Source organism: Mastigoproctus giganteus, chromosome 12 (assembly GCF_048544385.1).
Source record: "Mastigoproctus giganteus isolate SK-2022 chromosome 12, ASM4854438v1, whole genome shotgun sequence".
Lineage (NCBI taxonomy): Eukaryota > Metazoa > Arthropoda > Arachnida > Uropygi > Thelyphonidae > Mastigoproctus > Mastigoproctus giganteus.
In genome coordinates, this window is record NC_143586.1 from 67,244,919 (window position 1) to 67,258,442 (window position 13,524).

The 13,524-nt window shown below is 37.5% G+C and overlaps 1 protein-coding gene across 1 annotated transcript in view; it reads right to left on the bottom strand.

The window, feature by feature from the left end:
• LOC150077148 (uncharacterized) overlaps positions 1-13,524 on the bottom strand; it is a 370,624-nt gene that overhangs the window by 171,068 nt on the left and 186,032 nt on the right. The window contains exon 11 of the mRNA XM_090385790.1: positions 10,876-10,909. Coding sequence (XP_090241916.1) covers positions 10,876-10,909 — 34 coding nt within the window. The remainder of the gene's footprint in view (positions 1-10,875; positions 10,910-13,524) is intronic.

Genomic DNA, 13,524 nt, shown 5'->3' on the forward strand with positions numbered 1-13,524 from the left:
ATCGCGAAGCTTCCTAACCTGGGAAAGGTATTTTTGTTTATCCGAATATCGAGATTTTAAGGCAAGCTTAACAATATTACGTGATGTCGTCAGTGATAGTTGTTTTATGCCTGAAATTTTTTGATTTAAATTCACCCTGGCAAACTTCGGAACGATGTTGTTTTGAAGGCAACATTTTAGGAAAGAAATATGGTAACTTTGGGCCGAGTACCTTAGTGTAGATTTAATGTAATTTTGTACCAAGCCATTCAAAAAATCTCCCATAATTGTGTGTATCGATTGTATACTACTGGAGAGACAGGAAGTGAATGAAATAGTCAATAAGAGTTTGAAAATTAATTAGATAGTATGAATCAGAGCTGTAATACTCAATATGTTCTACGTTGATAATAATATTAGTAAATTAATAAGAGGAGTTTACCTCAATATAGTACGTGGAACACTTCCGTATGATACCCTCCAGAAATTAAAACGGAAAAAACGAAAAAATCGACAACTTACTAGACTCAAATTTACATTGGAAAGGGAAGATACGGATACTAAGTCATTAAACTTTCTAAATTTCACGCTTACCCGGGACTCGAACAAAATACAATTTAGCATCTATCGGAAACCCACAAACACCGGTATGCTTCTACATTATAATAGCTACCACCCGTTCACCTACAAAAGATCGGTTATCTTTAATCAATTTCTAAATGCCTATAAATATTCAACGACGGATTCTGCTTTGGACTCAGAAATACAAATATTAACTAGCAGATTCTTGAACAGGGGTTATCCCATTAACACAATAAATCGAATTAGGGTACAAGCTAAGGATAGGATACAAAATACTGCACCAATCAGCAATAGTAATATCAAAAAATACTTTATTTCTGTCCCATATGTTGAACAGTGGCACAAACAGCTTAACAGATTCTTTAAAGATACCGAATTTAAAATTATAGCTAGGCCTATACGGAAGTTACACACTATACTGAACAATCGCTCGGTTCTTTCCGCGTTCGCAACACAAATTAATGATCTAGTATACAACATTTCTTGCGGTGATTGCGACTCGGCTTATCAGGGTTCGACGCGGTTTTCTCTTAATATTCGTGTAAATCAACACGAAGCCTCAGTTCGTGCTTCTCGTTCAGCAGCGTCAGAATTAGCCTTTCATGCCATTAACGAAAAACATACTTTTTTATTTAACGAGGCCAAAATACTTAACGTTCAACGTAATTATACGCGACTATTAATTGCAGAAACCGTTGAAATTAAATTACACGAGAATTCTGTTAATGTTCGGTGGCCATATTTGATCTCCGATGCGTGGACCTTTACGCGCATGCGCGAAGACACATAATCACTATTTAAGTTGCAGGTTTAGCCTGATTCGGTAATTTTCATTCCTGTGATCACGACAGTCGGTCGAAAAGCATTGTCAGCTTCAGGAAGGAAAATCGTTTTTATATTTTTTCGTTAGATTCTTTTAATTGCGTTAATTTGAATTTTAATTGTTTTGAATTGATTTTGAATTGTGTTAAATTGATTATTTAATTATTTATATTTTACTTTAATTATTTATATTTTATTTTAATGTACCGGTAAGTTGTCGATTTTTTCCGTTTTAATTTCTGGAGGGTATCATACGGAAGTGTTCCACGTACTATATTGAGGTAAACTCCTCTTATTAATTTACTACTATTTTTTTCTATATAACTATTGGCCTGTTGAGGGCAACAGGCCAATAGTGTTATGGATTCATTAAGTTTTTTCCAGGTTTTAATAACACTATGATATGTGCATGGTTGCCAGGTATCAGGAAAGGTGCTTTCCAAATTCAAAAAGAAGGAGTAAGAAATGAAGTGACTCTTCAGTAAGCTGTTTTAATGAGGAATAGCGAACTCCATCAGCAATAGATCTTGAACTGTCAAGAGAAAGCCATAATATGATTATTGTGAAGGGACAATTGTAAGATTGATGGGATCAGTACCAAAATTTTGGATCTGCTTTTCAACACGAGACTTTAATTTCTGGAAGGCTGGTGAGTACAAGGATATGGTAGAGGTTTGAGCAAAAGACAGTGCTAGTTATGTCTTGAGGTAACAAAACATCATTTATGTTCAGTACGGTTAGATGTAAAAAAGGATACTTATTATACATTTTACGAATATTTTTTCAGATGGCTTATGCTTTAGTGGACCTGGTAATTATAGAAGCAAAATGCTTCCATGACTCTCTTTTGCTTGTTCACTGAATGCATCTGGCATTTGCTCTGGCATTCTTAAAATACACTAAATTTGTGGCAGTTAAAGTTCTTGCAAAAGTAATTCCAGACTTTATTTTTCTGTCATTTGGCTTGGTTGCGTTGCATTCTTTATTCCACCAGGATTCTGGCCATATTCGATGCCTTGTAAATATTCTTGGTTTATTTCAGTGGCCTGTAATATTAGATTTGTTATATAAGTTATAGCAGCATTAATTGATACATTTTTTGCAACTACTTTGTCTAGAATTGGTAGCTGCCTGTATTTTTCCCAATTAGATTTTGCAAAGTTCCACTTGACTGTATGATTAGGACAGGGTGGTAAATAAATTTGCCTCTACATAACAGACTATTGGATAGTGGTTTGACTGGTCTGTTCAAAAACAGACCAATCGTCTGTTCAAAAATAGACCCAATAGTCTCTTCAAAACAGTGGAAAAAAGTCAACTATCTATCAGCTATGAGTAAATAGAGAGGTTGATTGCTGAACTTGACTCAGAAGGTAGGTGAAAATAATTTGGTAATCCAGTATTCAGGTAAAAATAAGTGGGTAATCCAGTATTTATAAGCTAAGTTTAACACTTAGCTTATCAAGAAACTTTTCTAAAATTTGTCCCCGTTTATCACATATTTTATAATCTCATAAAAGATGACATACATTAAAGTCTCTCATAATGAAGCAGGGAGGAGGAGGAAGGTAAGATAAAAAAACTTTCTCCAGGTCACTGTAAGAGATGTCTTGGTTAAGGGAAGATAAAAAGAGACGATGGTAAGGGCAAAACAGAAGGATATTCCAGTGGCCACATCTTCTAGATTTGTTTGTAGCATTAACAGTCAGGATTATTATGTTGTGTATGTTCACATTGGAGCTAATTAGAATGTCAATGCCTCCAGGAACCAAATTGGTCACATATGACACAACCTTTTCTACAGATGACATGATGTTTAAGTGATGTAGTAACAGATGCTGCTAAGTTAGTTTCTTGAAGCAAAAAGGCAACTCAGTTATAATGGATAAGAAGACCTCAAACCTCATCAAGGTTGCTGAGACACAATTTCTACTGAAGGAAACTGGGCATTACTTAGGTTTAGTGTGGCCCTCAGTCTGAGTGGCTGATAGCTATCAGATTTGTTTTTTCTGGGAAGTATGATCTTCCTGTGTCCAATCCAGTTCGCAAAGAGGTCAAGAATTGATTTTCTTAGTGAGCATTTTCTTTGATTTACATGCCTGCTAAATCAATTTGTATAGTATCATTAGGGTTCTTGCAAAAGTAATTCCAGGCTTCATTTTTCTGTCATTTGGCTTAGTTGCATTCATAACCATTTGTCATTTGGCTTGGTTGCTTTCTGAATACTTTGGATAAGTATTATATTAGAACAATGATTGGTGTTTTAACAGCCTTGTTTAGTCTAGTTATTTTACTAGGTAAGGGTATACTTTCCAAAAGTGACTGAGCCCAGTCTGGCGTTGATCTGTTTGGGTGAAATGTTACTTCTGTTTGTTGTTCCTTGCACAACAATAATTATTGGTGCTGACTTTTGAATTACTTGACAGAAAGTAGGTTGGTGTTATTGTACCAATATTTTGGCTTCTTGATACTTGATGTTTTGTTCAGCTCTAACCAGTTGAATCTTATTTTTTAGAGACTGTCCTTACATTTTTACAGTCTCCGTAAAAGACTGTAAAAGTGTGACTATTTACACTTTTTGCCTGATGACAAGGAGCAGAGTCATTGTGAAAGATGCAGTTACTTGGCAGGTTGAAATGGTCTCTAATGTTTAGCAGCAATTTGCCTTCCAATATAGCCAGGTATCCTTTGGCATTTACGGAACCTTTTATAAACTGCAGGTGAAAAGAAATGCACCCCCCATATCATTTCGCTGGTAAGGAATTTCACTGTAGACACAATACAGTCTGGATGGTATTCTTCATCACATCTACAGTGAATCATTTGTCTCCCATCAGAGCCATGCAGGTTGAATTTCTTCTCATCTGAGAAAATAACTGACGTCCACTGCTCAGGGGTCCATTTGACATGCTCCTTACACCAAATTAATTGGGCCTTTTTAATTTTTTGTGTGAAGAGAAGCTGCTTCTTCTTCTTAGGATGATGGGCTACAAGTCCATTTTTGAAGAGGCATCTTCTGACTGTTACTGCACTTGCTACCACTCCTGTAAGTTTTTCCCATTCTCTTTTCAGCTCAGACGAAGAAGCTTTGCAGTTTTCAAGGCACAAGAGCTTCAAAACATGATCCTGTTTTGGCGTAGAGACTCGTTTTCATCCGATTCCTTTTTTTCCTATCAGTCAGCAGAACCAGTATTCTTGAGTTTGGAAAGAAATCTACTCACTGTCGACTGATCACAAAACACTCAGTTGTTACTCTATAAGCAACATGACAGGAATAACATCCTTTCTCATGTAAAGCAACAATAGCACTCTTTCTTCGTGGCATCAACTGCACATAACTCACCATCCCGACACAAGCAAGGAATGACTGCAACTCTTGCAGAGTGCGCTTATATAGCTGAAAGTAACAGGTGGTGCAATAATTCGTCATCATCTATGCGTGTCAATCTTATCTGATGCAATTTGTAAGAAATATTGCCATATACTTATGTTATTCGGACAACAATTACAATTTTAAGGGGTGATGTGCTTTCTTTGAACACCGGTGTACTGTATATGTGTTTCACATGCACAATTCCCTAGTCTTGTAATTAATTTGAAAACTCTTCTTCTGAAGGGTTTATGAGATTCCACTCAGTTATAATACCCCCTAAAATAGCATCAGGCACCAAAAGAAAAAAAAAAAAAAAAAACACCTTCCCATTTCACCCATTCATCCACTCCAAATGCTCGTCTAGTTCTACCTTGAACTTATTTAATTGTCGACCTCCACTACAACAGATGGAAGTTTGTTCCAACTATCAACCAGCCGCTGGCTAAAATCAAATTTCTACACATTTTTTCTTCAGTTGTCTTTCCTCAATTTGAATTTATGTCCCTTCAAGTGAGTAATCTGAGCAAGAGGAAGAATTCCATCAGCACTGAGCTTGCTCAAACCATTCAAGGCCTTATCCACCTCATTCAGATCACCTTGCAGGTGCCTAGTCTCCAGATGCTACAATTTGCAGAACTTAAGCCTTTCTTGGTAACAGCAACCCTTTGTTCCATTCACCAATCTTGTTGCCCTTCTCTTCCAGCAGCTCTACATCCTTTCTAAAATGAGGCCTCCAGACCTGTATGCAGTACTCAAGGTGTGGCCTAACCACTGCCTTATACAAAAGGACAATCACCTCCTTATCCCTGCTAGCAAAATTCCTGTATATCACTGACAACATACCATGAACTACTCTTGCAGCCTCTCTGCACTGCTCAGAAAACTTCATATCTGGCTGCACAATGACCCCCAAGTCCTTTTCATTCTCCACTATCCTGAGTGTAGTACCACACACACAGTAGGTACGTTTCTCTGGGGTTACTTCTACCCATATGCAGAACTTTGCATTTGTCAATGTTAAACTTCAGTTGCCACCTCTCAGCCTATCTGCTCGACTTTTCTAGATCATGTTGCAGTAGTGTACTGTCATTACTGTCAGTTGCACAAGGATATAATACATGACGAAAGTGTCCAGACTGGCTACACAACACTGCAGTTAATAAACAAAGTGCTAGCTACTGTTGTCAAATTGCAAATTTTGACCTGCATCTACACATATATTGATATATTTTTTTTCTATATGCATTTGTTTAATCATAGCTTCTCACCACGGAAAATTTCATATATGGAACATTGTGGAAACTTCAAATTTTGTTGACTCTTAGGAAATCTGCTTCTGAATTGCTGGAAAAAGCCTCTGTAAATGTGTTAAGTTTACAGAGAGGATTCTCCATCTCAACACCACTGAGTTTGAATGGCATTGCAGATTCAGAAAGGAAAAAGGAAGGCTGGCAGATGATGATCATGTTGGAAGACTTAACTGTTTGTATACTCTGAAAAACCGAATGTCTGGAAAACTTTAGAAAGCACTATCCGGCAAGATGTATAGTGCAATCTAGGCTTAGTTAGGGAACTTTTTGAACTGTACCATGTACATATACATGGTACAGTATACAATTTCCATAGGGATTAGAGAACGAACTCAAACAGAATACCAAGCAGAATGTTTGAGATGAAAATGGACAAGAAGAGGTCGAGAGGAAAGACCCTGGAAAAGATGGAGAGATCAGATTAGGGAAGATGTGGAAATGAAGGGAATTGACTGGGAAAGAATGACAGAAGATAAGATTTGGGAAGACAGAAAAGGATGGAAGGCTTTGATTCACCTGACCCAACCCTAGGTTGGAACAGAGATACAGACAGACTACAGATGGTCATAGAGGCTAAAGGTTTTAGCACATGTTATTTAGTTAGTTTTTCCTGTAAATAAAAATTATTTGTACATATGCAGGTGTCTGGACATTAATAGTAAAACAGTGTACACACGCACACACACTTTTTAAGGTAAAACTCTGATAACAGGGCACAGGTACACTGTTTCGCTACATGTTAAACAATTCATATTTTTTACCTATCTATAATGCTGCACCCTTATCATTGTTGCAATGTGGACTTAGTCAAAGTACCATATCTCTTTGTAATGATCCTTCCTGACTTGCTTAAATTCTCTCTCTCTCTCTCTCTCTCTCTCTCTCTCCCTCCCTCTCTCTCTCTCTCTCTCTCCCTCTCTCTCTCTCCCTCTCTCTCTCCTATATACACAGAACTTTTAGAACAGGGCACATATAATCCATTATATTCCATATAATCCATTCTGTATTCAACCTACATATACATGCCTATATAAAATCTTAAGTTATTTATTAGCATTCTATCAATGTGTATATATGCATATACATATATTTAGCTTCAATTTAGGACTTGAAAACAATGAAAAAAAGTTTGTGTAAACATTGTCTGATTCTAAACAGTTATGGAGCTGTGGCTGTTTCATGGTAAAAATTTTACAAGAGTAAAAAATATTAAGTATAATAATAACCAAACATATACCTAATATGAATAAACATTTTATTAGGTATATGTTGCCTTTTTTTTTTTTTTTTTTTTTTTTTAAATGTGAAACCCAAACACGAGAGATATTAGAACCTATAGTACTTAGTACCGTGCTTGGGTTGGAGGTTGAGAAGACGAAAGAAGATATTTGTTGACATTGGACTTGAACGTCTGTAGATTGTAATTTTCAGGAAATACATATGAAGGAAGGTTGTTCCAGAAAACGGCAGTTGAATGAATAAATGAGGAAGATGAAAAGTTGGTTCTGTGGGTTTGAAGTTGGACAGTAAATGGATGTTGGCTGGTGGCGGCATGTGTTTGGACTGTTTTGAAAGAGAGAGCAGGAATTATAGAAGCCAATTCAGAAGAACAGTGCCCATGGAAGTATCTGTAGAAGAGGCATGCAGCAGAAATAGTACGTCTATGAGAAAGCGAGTGGAGAGACTCTGTTAGAGATGAATCATTAATTAACCTAATTGCCCTCTTCTGAATGGAATCAAGAAGCCTGAGAGAGGTTTTGGGGGCACCACCCCAGATGTGGGAACAATATTCCATGGCAGGGCGGATTTGTGATTTATAGAGTGAACAGCTGTTTGGAAGAAAAGTAACGCCGAGAGCGAAAGAGAAAACCAAGTTTTTTAGATGCAGAGGAAGCAATATTTGTAATGTGCTTGTGCCAAGAAAGATTAGAAGTCAGGGTAATCCCAAAAAGAGATATATCATTTTGCCTAGAAATCGGAGTTTCACTAAAGATAAACATAGCAGCAGAAGAATCCTTTTTGTGAGATATAAGACAAGACTGAGTTTTAGAAGGGTTGAAATCAACTAAGTTGTCTTTGCCCCACTGGAGAATTACCTGAAGATCGGCATTTAAGGAATTGGTAGCAGATTTTCGAGAAGTTGAAGCTGATTGAGCAGGACAAGGTTTCTCAAAATGGAAAGCGGAATGCAATGTGCTATCATTGGCAAAACTATGGATAGGATTTCCAGTCAATGGAAGAAGGTCATTAATATACAAGAGGAAAAGAGTGGGGGGAAAGAACTGAACCTTGGGGGACACTGGCATTAGTGGAGAAGTTAGAAGACAGAGAGCATCTACCATCACCCTCAGTGAGTGATCAGAGAGAAAACTGGATAAACAATTACTAAAAACAGTTGGCAAACCATAAAATAAGACGGAAGCTTGTTTAGAAGGCCTTTATGCCAAACACGATCGAAAGCCTTTGAGATGTCAAGAGCAACTACTTGTGTTTCACCGAACCTTTCCATTGAATTAGTCCATAAATGGGTAACATAAGCAAGAATATCACCAGTGGATCGACATTGACGGAATCCATACTGGTGATCGTTGATCAGACGGAAGGTTTCTAGGTAGTTTAAGAGTTAGCGGTTAATTGATTTCTCCATTACTTTAGAAAGAGTAGAAGCAATTGCAATGGGACGATAATTGGATGGGAGGTATTTGTCACCCTTTTTAGGAACTGGCTGGATATGAGCGAATTTCCAAGCAGAAGGAAAAACACCTTTGGAATAAGAAAGTGAAAAAAGGCGGCAAAGAATAGGAGTAAGTTCTGGAGCACAGGTTTTGAGAACAAGTGGAGAAATACCAACAGGACCAGGAGCTTTCTTAGCATCAAGATTCATCAAAATCCTTCTGATACCCTTTTGACGAAAGATCACAGGAGGCACTGAATGGAGTGTGTTGGGAATGGTGGGAGGTGTTTTACCAAGATCATTAATACATGAGCTGGAAGAAAAATGGGATGCAAGCAGGTCAGCTTTATCCTTGGCTGAAGTGACAACAGAACCATCTGGTTTGGACAGAGGTGGGGGCAGAGATGGGCAAAAGATGCGGCCAATAGCTTTGGCAAGAGACCAGAATGCTCGGCTACCATTAGAGCAAGAAGCAAGTTTTCTACTCTTAGCCTGTTCAAACTCTAGTTTGGACTGATTAATAACTGCTTTACAATTGTTGCGAGCTTTGGTGTAGGCAGAAAATGACACTGAAGAATTAGAAACAAGCCAATTACGATATGCAGTATTCTTCTCTTGAACAGCCTTAGCACATTTATTGGAAAACCAAGGTTTAGATAAAGGACGAGATTTTAAAGTGGAGTGTGGGATAAAGGGTTCCATTCCTGCAAGAATAATTTCACTGACACGATCTGAGCAAACAATGACATCAGAAATTTTGAAACAGTAATCCGACCAAGGAAAAGAAGAAAAGAAGTCTCGCAGATCATCCCATTTTGCATTGTTGTAATGCCAAACAACATGAGGTTGGGAATAGCCACGAGATAAAGGTTCCATTGGAGAAGAGACAATCACCAAATTGTGATCTGAAGTGCCTAAAGGACCTCTCACTTCGACCGTGTACTTAGAAGGGTTGTTTGTGAGGAAAAGATCAAGCGTATTGGCTGTATGATTAGGATTGTCCGGTATTCTTGTAGGTAACTGAACAATCTGTGCTAGGTCATTAGTAATTGCAAAAGCCTCAGCATCTCAACCTGCTGGGTCGGTGTGACTAGAAAATGGAAGCCAGCTCGAGTTGTGAACATTAAAATCACCAAGGAAAATTACTTCACTGTTAGGAAAGTTGGACTGGAGAAAGTCAAGTTGCAAAGAGAGGAAGTCAAAGAGCTCCAAGTGATTAGTGGAGTTGGGAGAATGGTAGAGACAACAGATGAATTTGACACAATGAGGAAGAGAGATTTTAAGCCAGAGAAGATCAAAAAGAGGAGATTTTAAGCCAGAGAAGATCAAAAAGAGGAGATTTTAAGCCAGAGAAGATCAAAAAGAGGAGATTCCAAATTGCCAAGTCTCTGACAGGGAATATCAGAACGGACATATGCACAAGTACCACCTTTGAGGCGAAAGGAATCATACAGCAAATAATTTGGGCATCTGAGATGAGCAGTAGTTGAATCAACTAATAACTGAGATTCTCTCAGAAAAAGTACATGGAGTTTGGCAGACTGCAAGTGGAAATGGACATCGTTGAGATTAGAATTGAGACCACGTATATTTGTGAAATGAATTAGGAAGTGCTTGGGAGGTTTAGATCTTTTTGCAGATAAGCTTGCTCTATTATTCTTATTCTTATTTAGTATTTCATTATATTTTACCATTGTAAATTCCACAATCTTCTTTTAAAATTTAAACAGCCACAGTTCTGCACTAATTAGAATCGGACACTTTTATATAAAGTTTTTTCACTGTTTTCAGGTCTTGAATTGATCCTAAAAATATGTCCCACACTTTATGAAACACCGTGTGTGTGTGTTTACAGTGCACTAATCGCGCCTCCATAGCCAGGTGGGAAGGAGCAGCAGTGCGTAGCACACGCTTCTTGATTAGACCGGGGTTCGAGCCCGTCACCACCAAATATGGAAGATGCGGAAAGGTCAGTGAATGACCACCGCATATCCCGGAGCAATATGGCCTTAGTTGCTAATGCTCCTAAAAACCAAATAACAACAACAACAGTGCACTAAATATTTACGAAAAAAGTTAAAAATATCAATGCTATTACTATTCTGAATTTTCGAGAAACAATAAAATACACTCACGGGTTATTGGCTCCTTGCATCTTTTGTCATCAGGCTGAAATGTACAAGTGCATATTTCAGAATGCATAGTGGCTAAAATTATTTTTAAAAAACACTATGGTAATTTTTCAAAGCAGAATGTGCATTTTTGGTCATTAAACGATAACAAAAACCATGGAAATTTTTAAATAGGTTTACATAACTTAAAGATAAGAAAATAAAAAATAATAAAAAAAGTTTTTCAAAAATATACCTTGTATTTCAATAATCGTACACTAAAAAGCAGAAAACAAATTTTTTCTTTTCGCACACGATCGGTATTGGGTGGAAGTATTAAATGATAGACAATTAGTAAATAAATTCCAATTATTAATTTTTAATTTTATTAATATAACATTATTAAAATTTTCACTCCATTATGGTTTATTACAGTCAGCAACTCAACACTGGGCTCAGCACCAAACCCTGTGAAACTCCACTAATAACATTAGTCCACGAAGAGCAGCGCCCATTGATTATCACCCTCTGTCTTCTGCCACTCAACCACCCTTTTATCCATTGTAGCAACTTACCCTTAATACCATTCTGCTCCAATTTGTACAATAGTCTTCCATGTGCAACAGTGTCAAAAGCTTTTCTGAAATCCAAGTATCAAAATATAAAATTATTTTTTGCATCCAGTTCCTTTGTAACCACATCATAGTATCCAATCAAATTTGTCAGACAAAACTTTCCCTTAACAAACTCATGTTGTGTCTGAATTATTGCTGCAGATTTGTCTACATGATCCTGCAATGCATCTTTAACCAGTGACTCCATTATTTTACCTGAAACAGAAGTTAAACTAACTGGTCTGTAATTACTCGTGCCACCTTTTGATCCCCCTTTGTGAATTGGGGATACATTGGCACATCTCCAGTCCGTGGGGACTTCCCCCGAATCCAAGGATGCTCTCATAATTATGGTATACTCACCTGATGTGGAGACTCATTCAAGAAGTTCATCAGCAAAAGTCACATTAATTTGTACCTACACTGGTGTTCAAAGAAAGTGCATAACCTAGGAATTTCACATTTCTAACCCTTTTTTTGTGATGGTATGTTACATTAATGACTAGCATCACAAACAGAAATATAAACAAAAGATATTTATTAATAGTTAAGGCAAAGTTAAGTAATATTTGACATGTGCTCTCAAAATATTCCAAAATGAGCATTTGCAACCTTTATACAACAGTTTTGGTAAACATGTCAATTATGGCTGAAATGTTATCAGAAGCCCTCAGTTTGCTTCAGTTTATCATTTTAAATGGAAAACAAAATGAAACGTTCACCAGGTGCAAACTAATATTTAATTGAACCACCTCTGGTCCTGATAACAGCAGCACACCGTCAAGGCACTAACAAGATCAATTTCTGAAGATAAACAACAGATGGTTCGTGGTTCCAAACATGAATTATGGCTTCCTGAAGTTCAAAAAAGGTCTTTGGTTTCTTTCTGGCAAATGCAGATTCCACACGATGCCTACAATTCTCTATAGAATCCAGGTCCGGCCAGGTTGTTTCCTGACCAGCTAAGAGTTGTAATGGACCATTCTTCCAACCATATTTTCGCCTGTAACAAAGGTAAATACATTACCGTCGAACCTCTAATGCAGAAATGAAGCTAAAGTAGCTACAAAAATGCCTACTTACACTTTTCGCCTGATGACAAGGAGCAGAGTCATTGTGAAAGATGCAGTTACTTGGCAGGTTGAAATAGTCTCTAATGGTTGGCAGAAATTTGCCTTTCAATATAGCCAGGTATCCACTTTCATTTACAGAACCTTTTATAAACTGCAGGTGAAAAGAAATGCACCCCCATATCATTTGTCTGGTAAGAAATTTCACTGTAGACACCATACAGTCTGGATGGTATTCTTCACCAAATCGAAGGCGAATCATTTGTCTCCCATCAGAGCCATGCAGGTTGAATTTCTTCTCATCTGAGAAAATAACTGACTTCCACTGCTCAGGGGTCCATTTGACAAGCTCCTTACTCCAAATTAATCGGGCCTTTTTCATTTTTTGTGTGAGGAGGGGCTTCTTCTTAGGACAATGGGCTACAAGTCCATTTTTGAAAAGGCATTTTCTGACTGTTACTGCACTTGCTACGACTCCTGTATGTTCTTCCCATTCTCTTTTCAGCTCAGAAGAAGAAGCTTTATGGTTTTTAAGGCACAAGAACTTCAAAACACGATCCTGTTTTGGCGTAGAGACTCATTTGCGTCCAGTTCCTTTTTTCCTATCAGCAGAACCAGTATTCTTGAGTTTGGAAAGAAATTTGCTCACTGTCGACTGATTACAAGACATTCTATAAGCAATATGACGGGAAGAACATCCTTCCTCATGTAAAGTAACAACCAACGTAAAGTAAATCCTTTCGTATCGATATTCTCTTCACAGCAGTCACTTCTTGGTCTTTTAATTCAGAGCAGATCTCTTCTTCAGAAACATGAAGAAGGTCCCACTCTGATATAACACCTCGTGAAGAATTCAGAGTTTTGTGGGGGGGGGGGTTTACAGTGATAGGTATTCCCCCTATGGATGTAGAGTTCAAGAATCTTGCTGCTTGTCTTGTGCTGGAAGCTTCAACCAAAAGGTCACCAGAATGCAGTCATTTAATGGATTT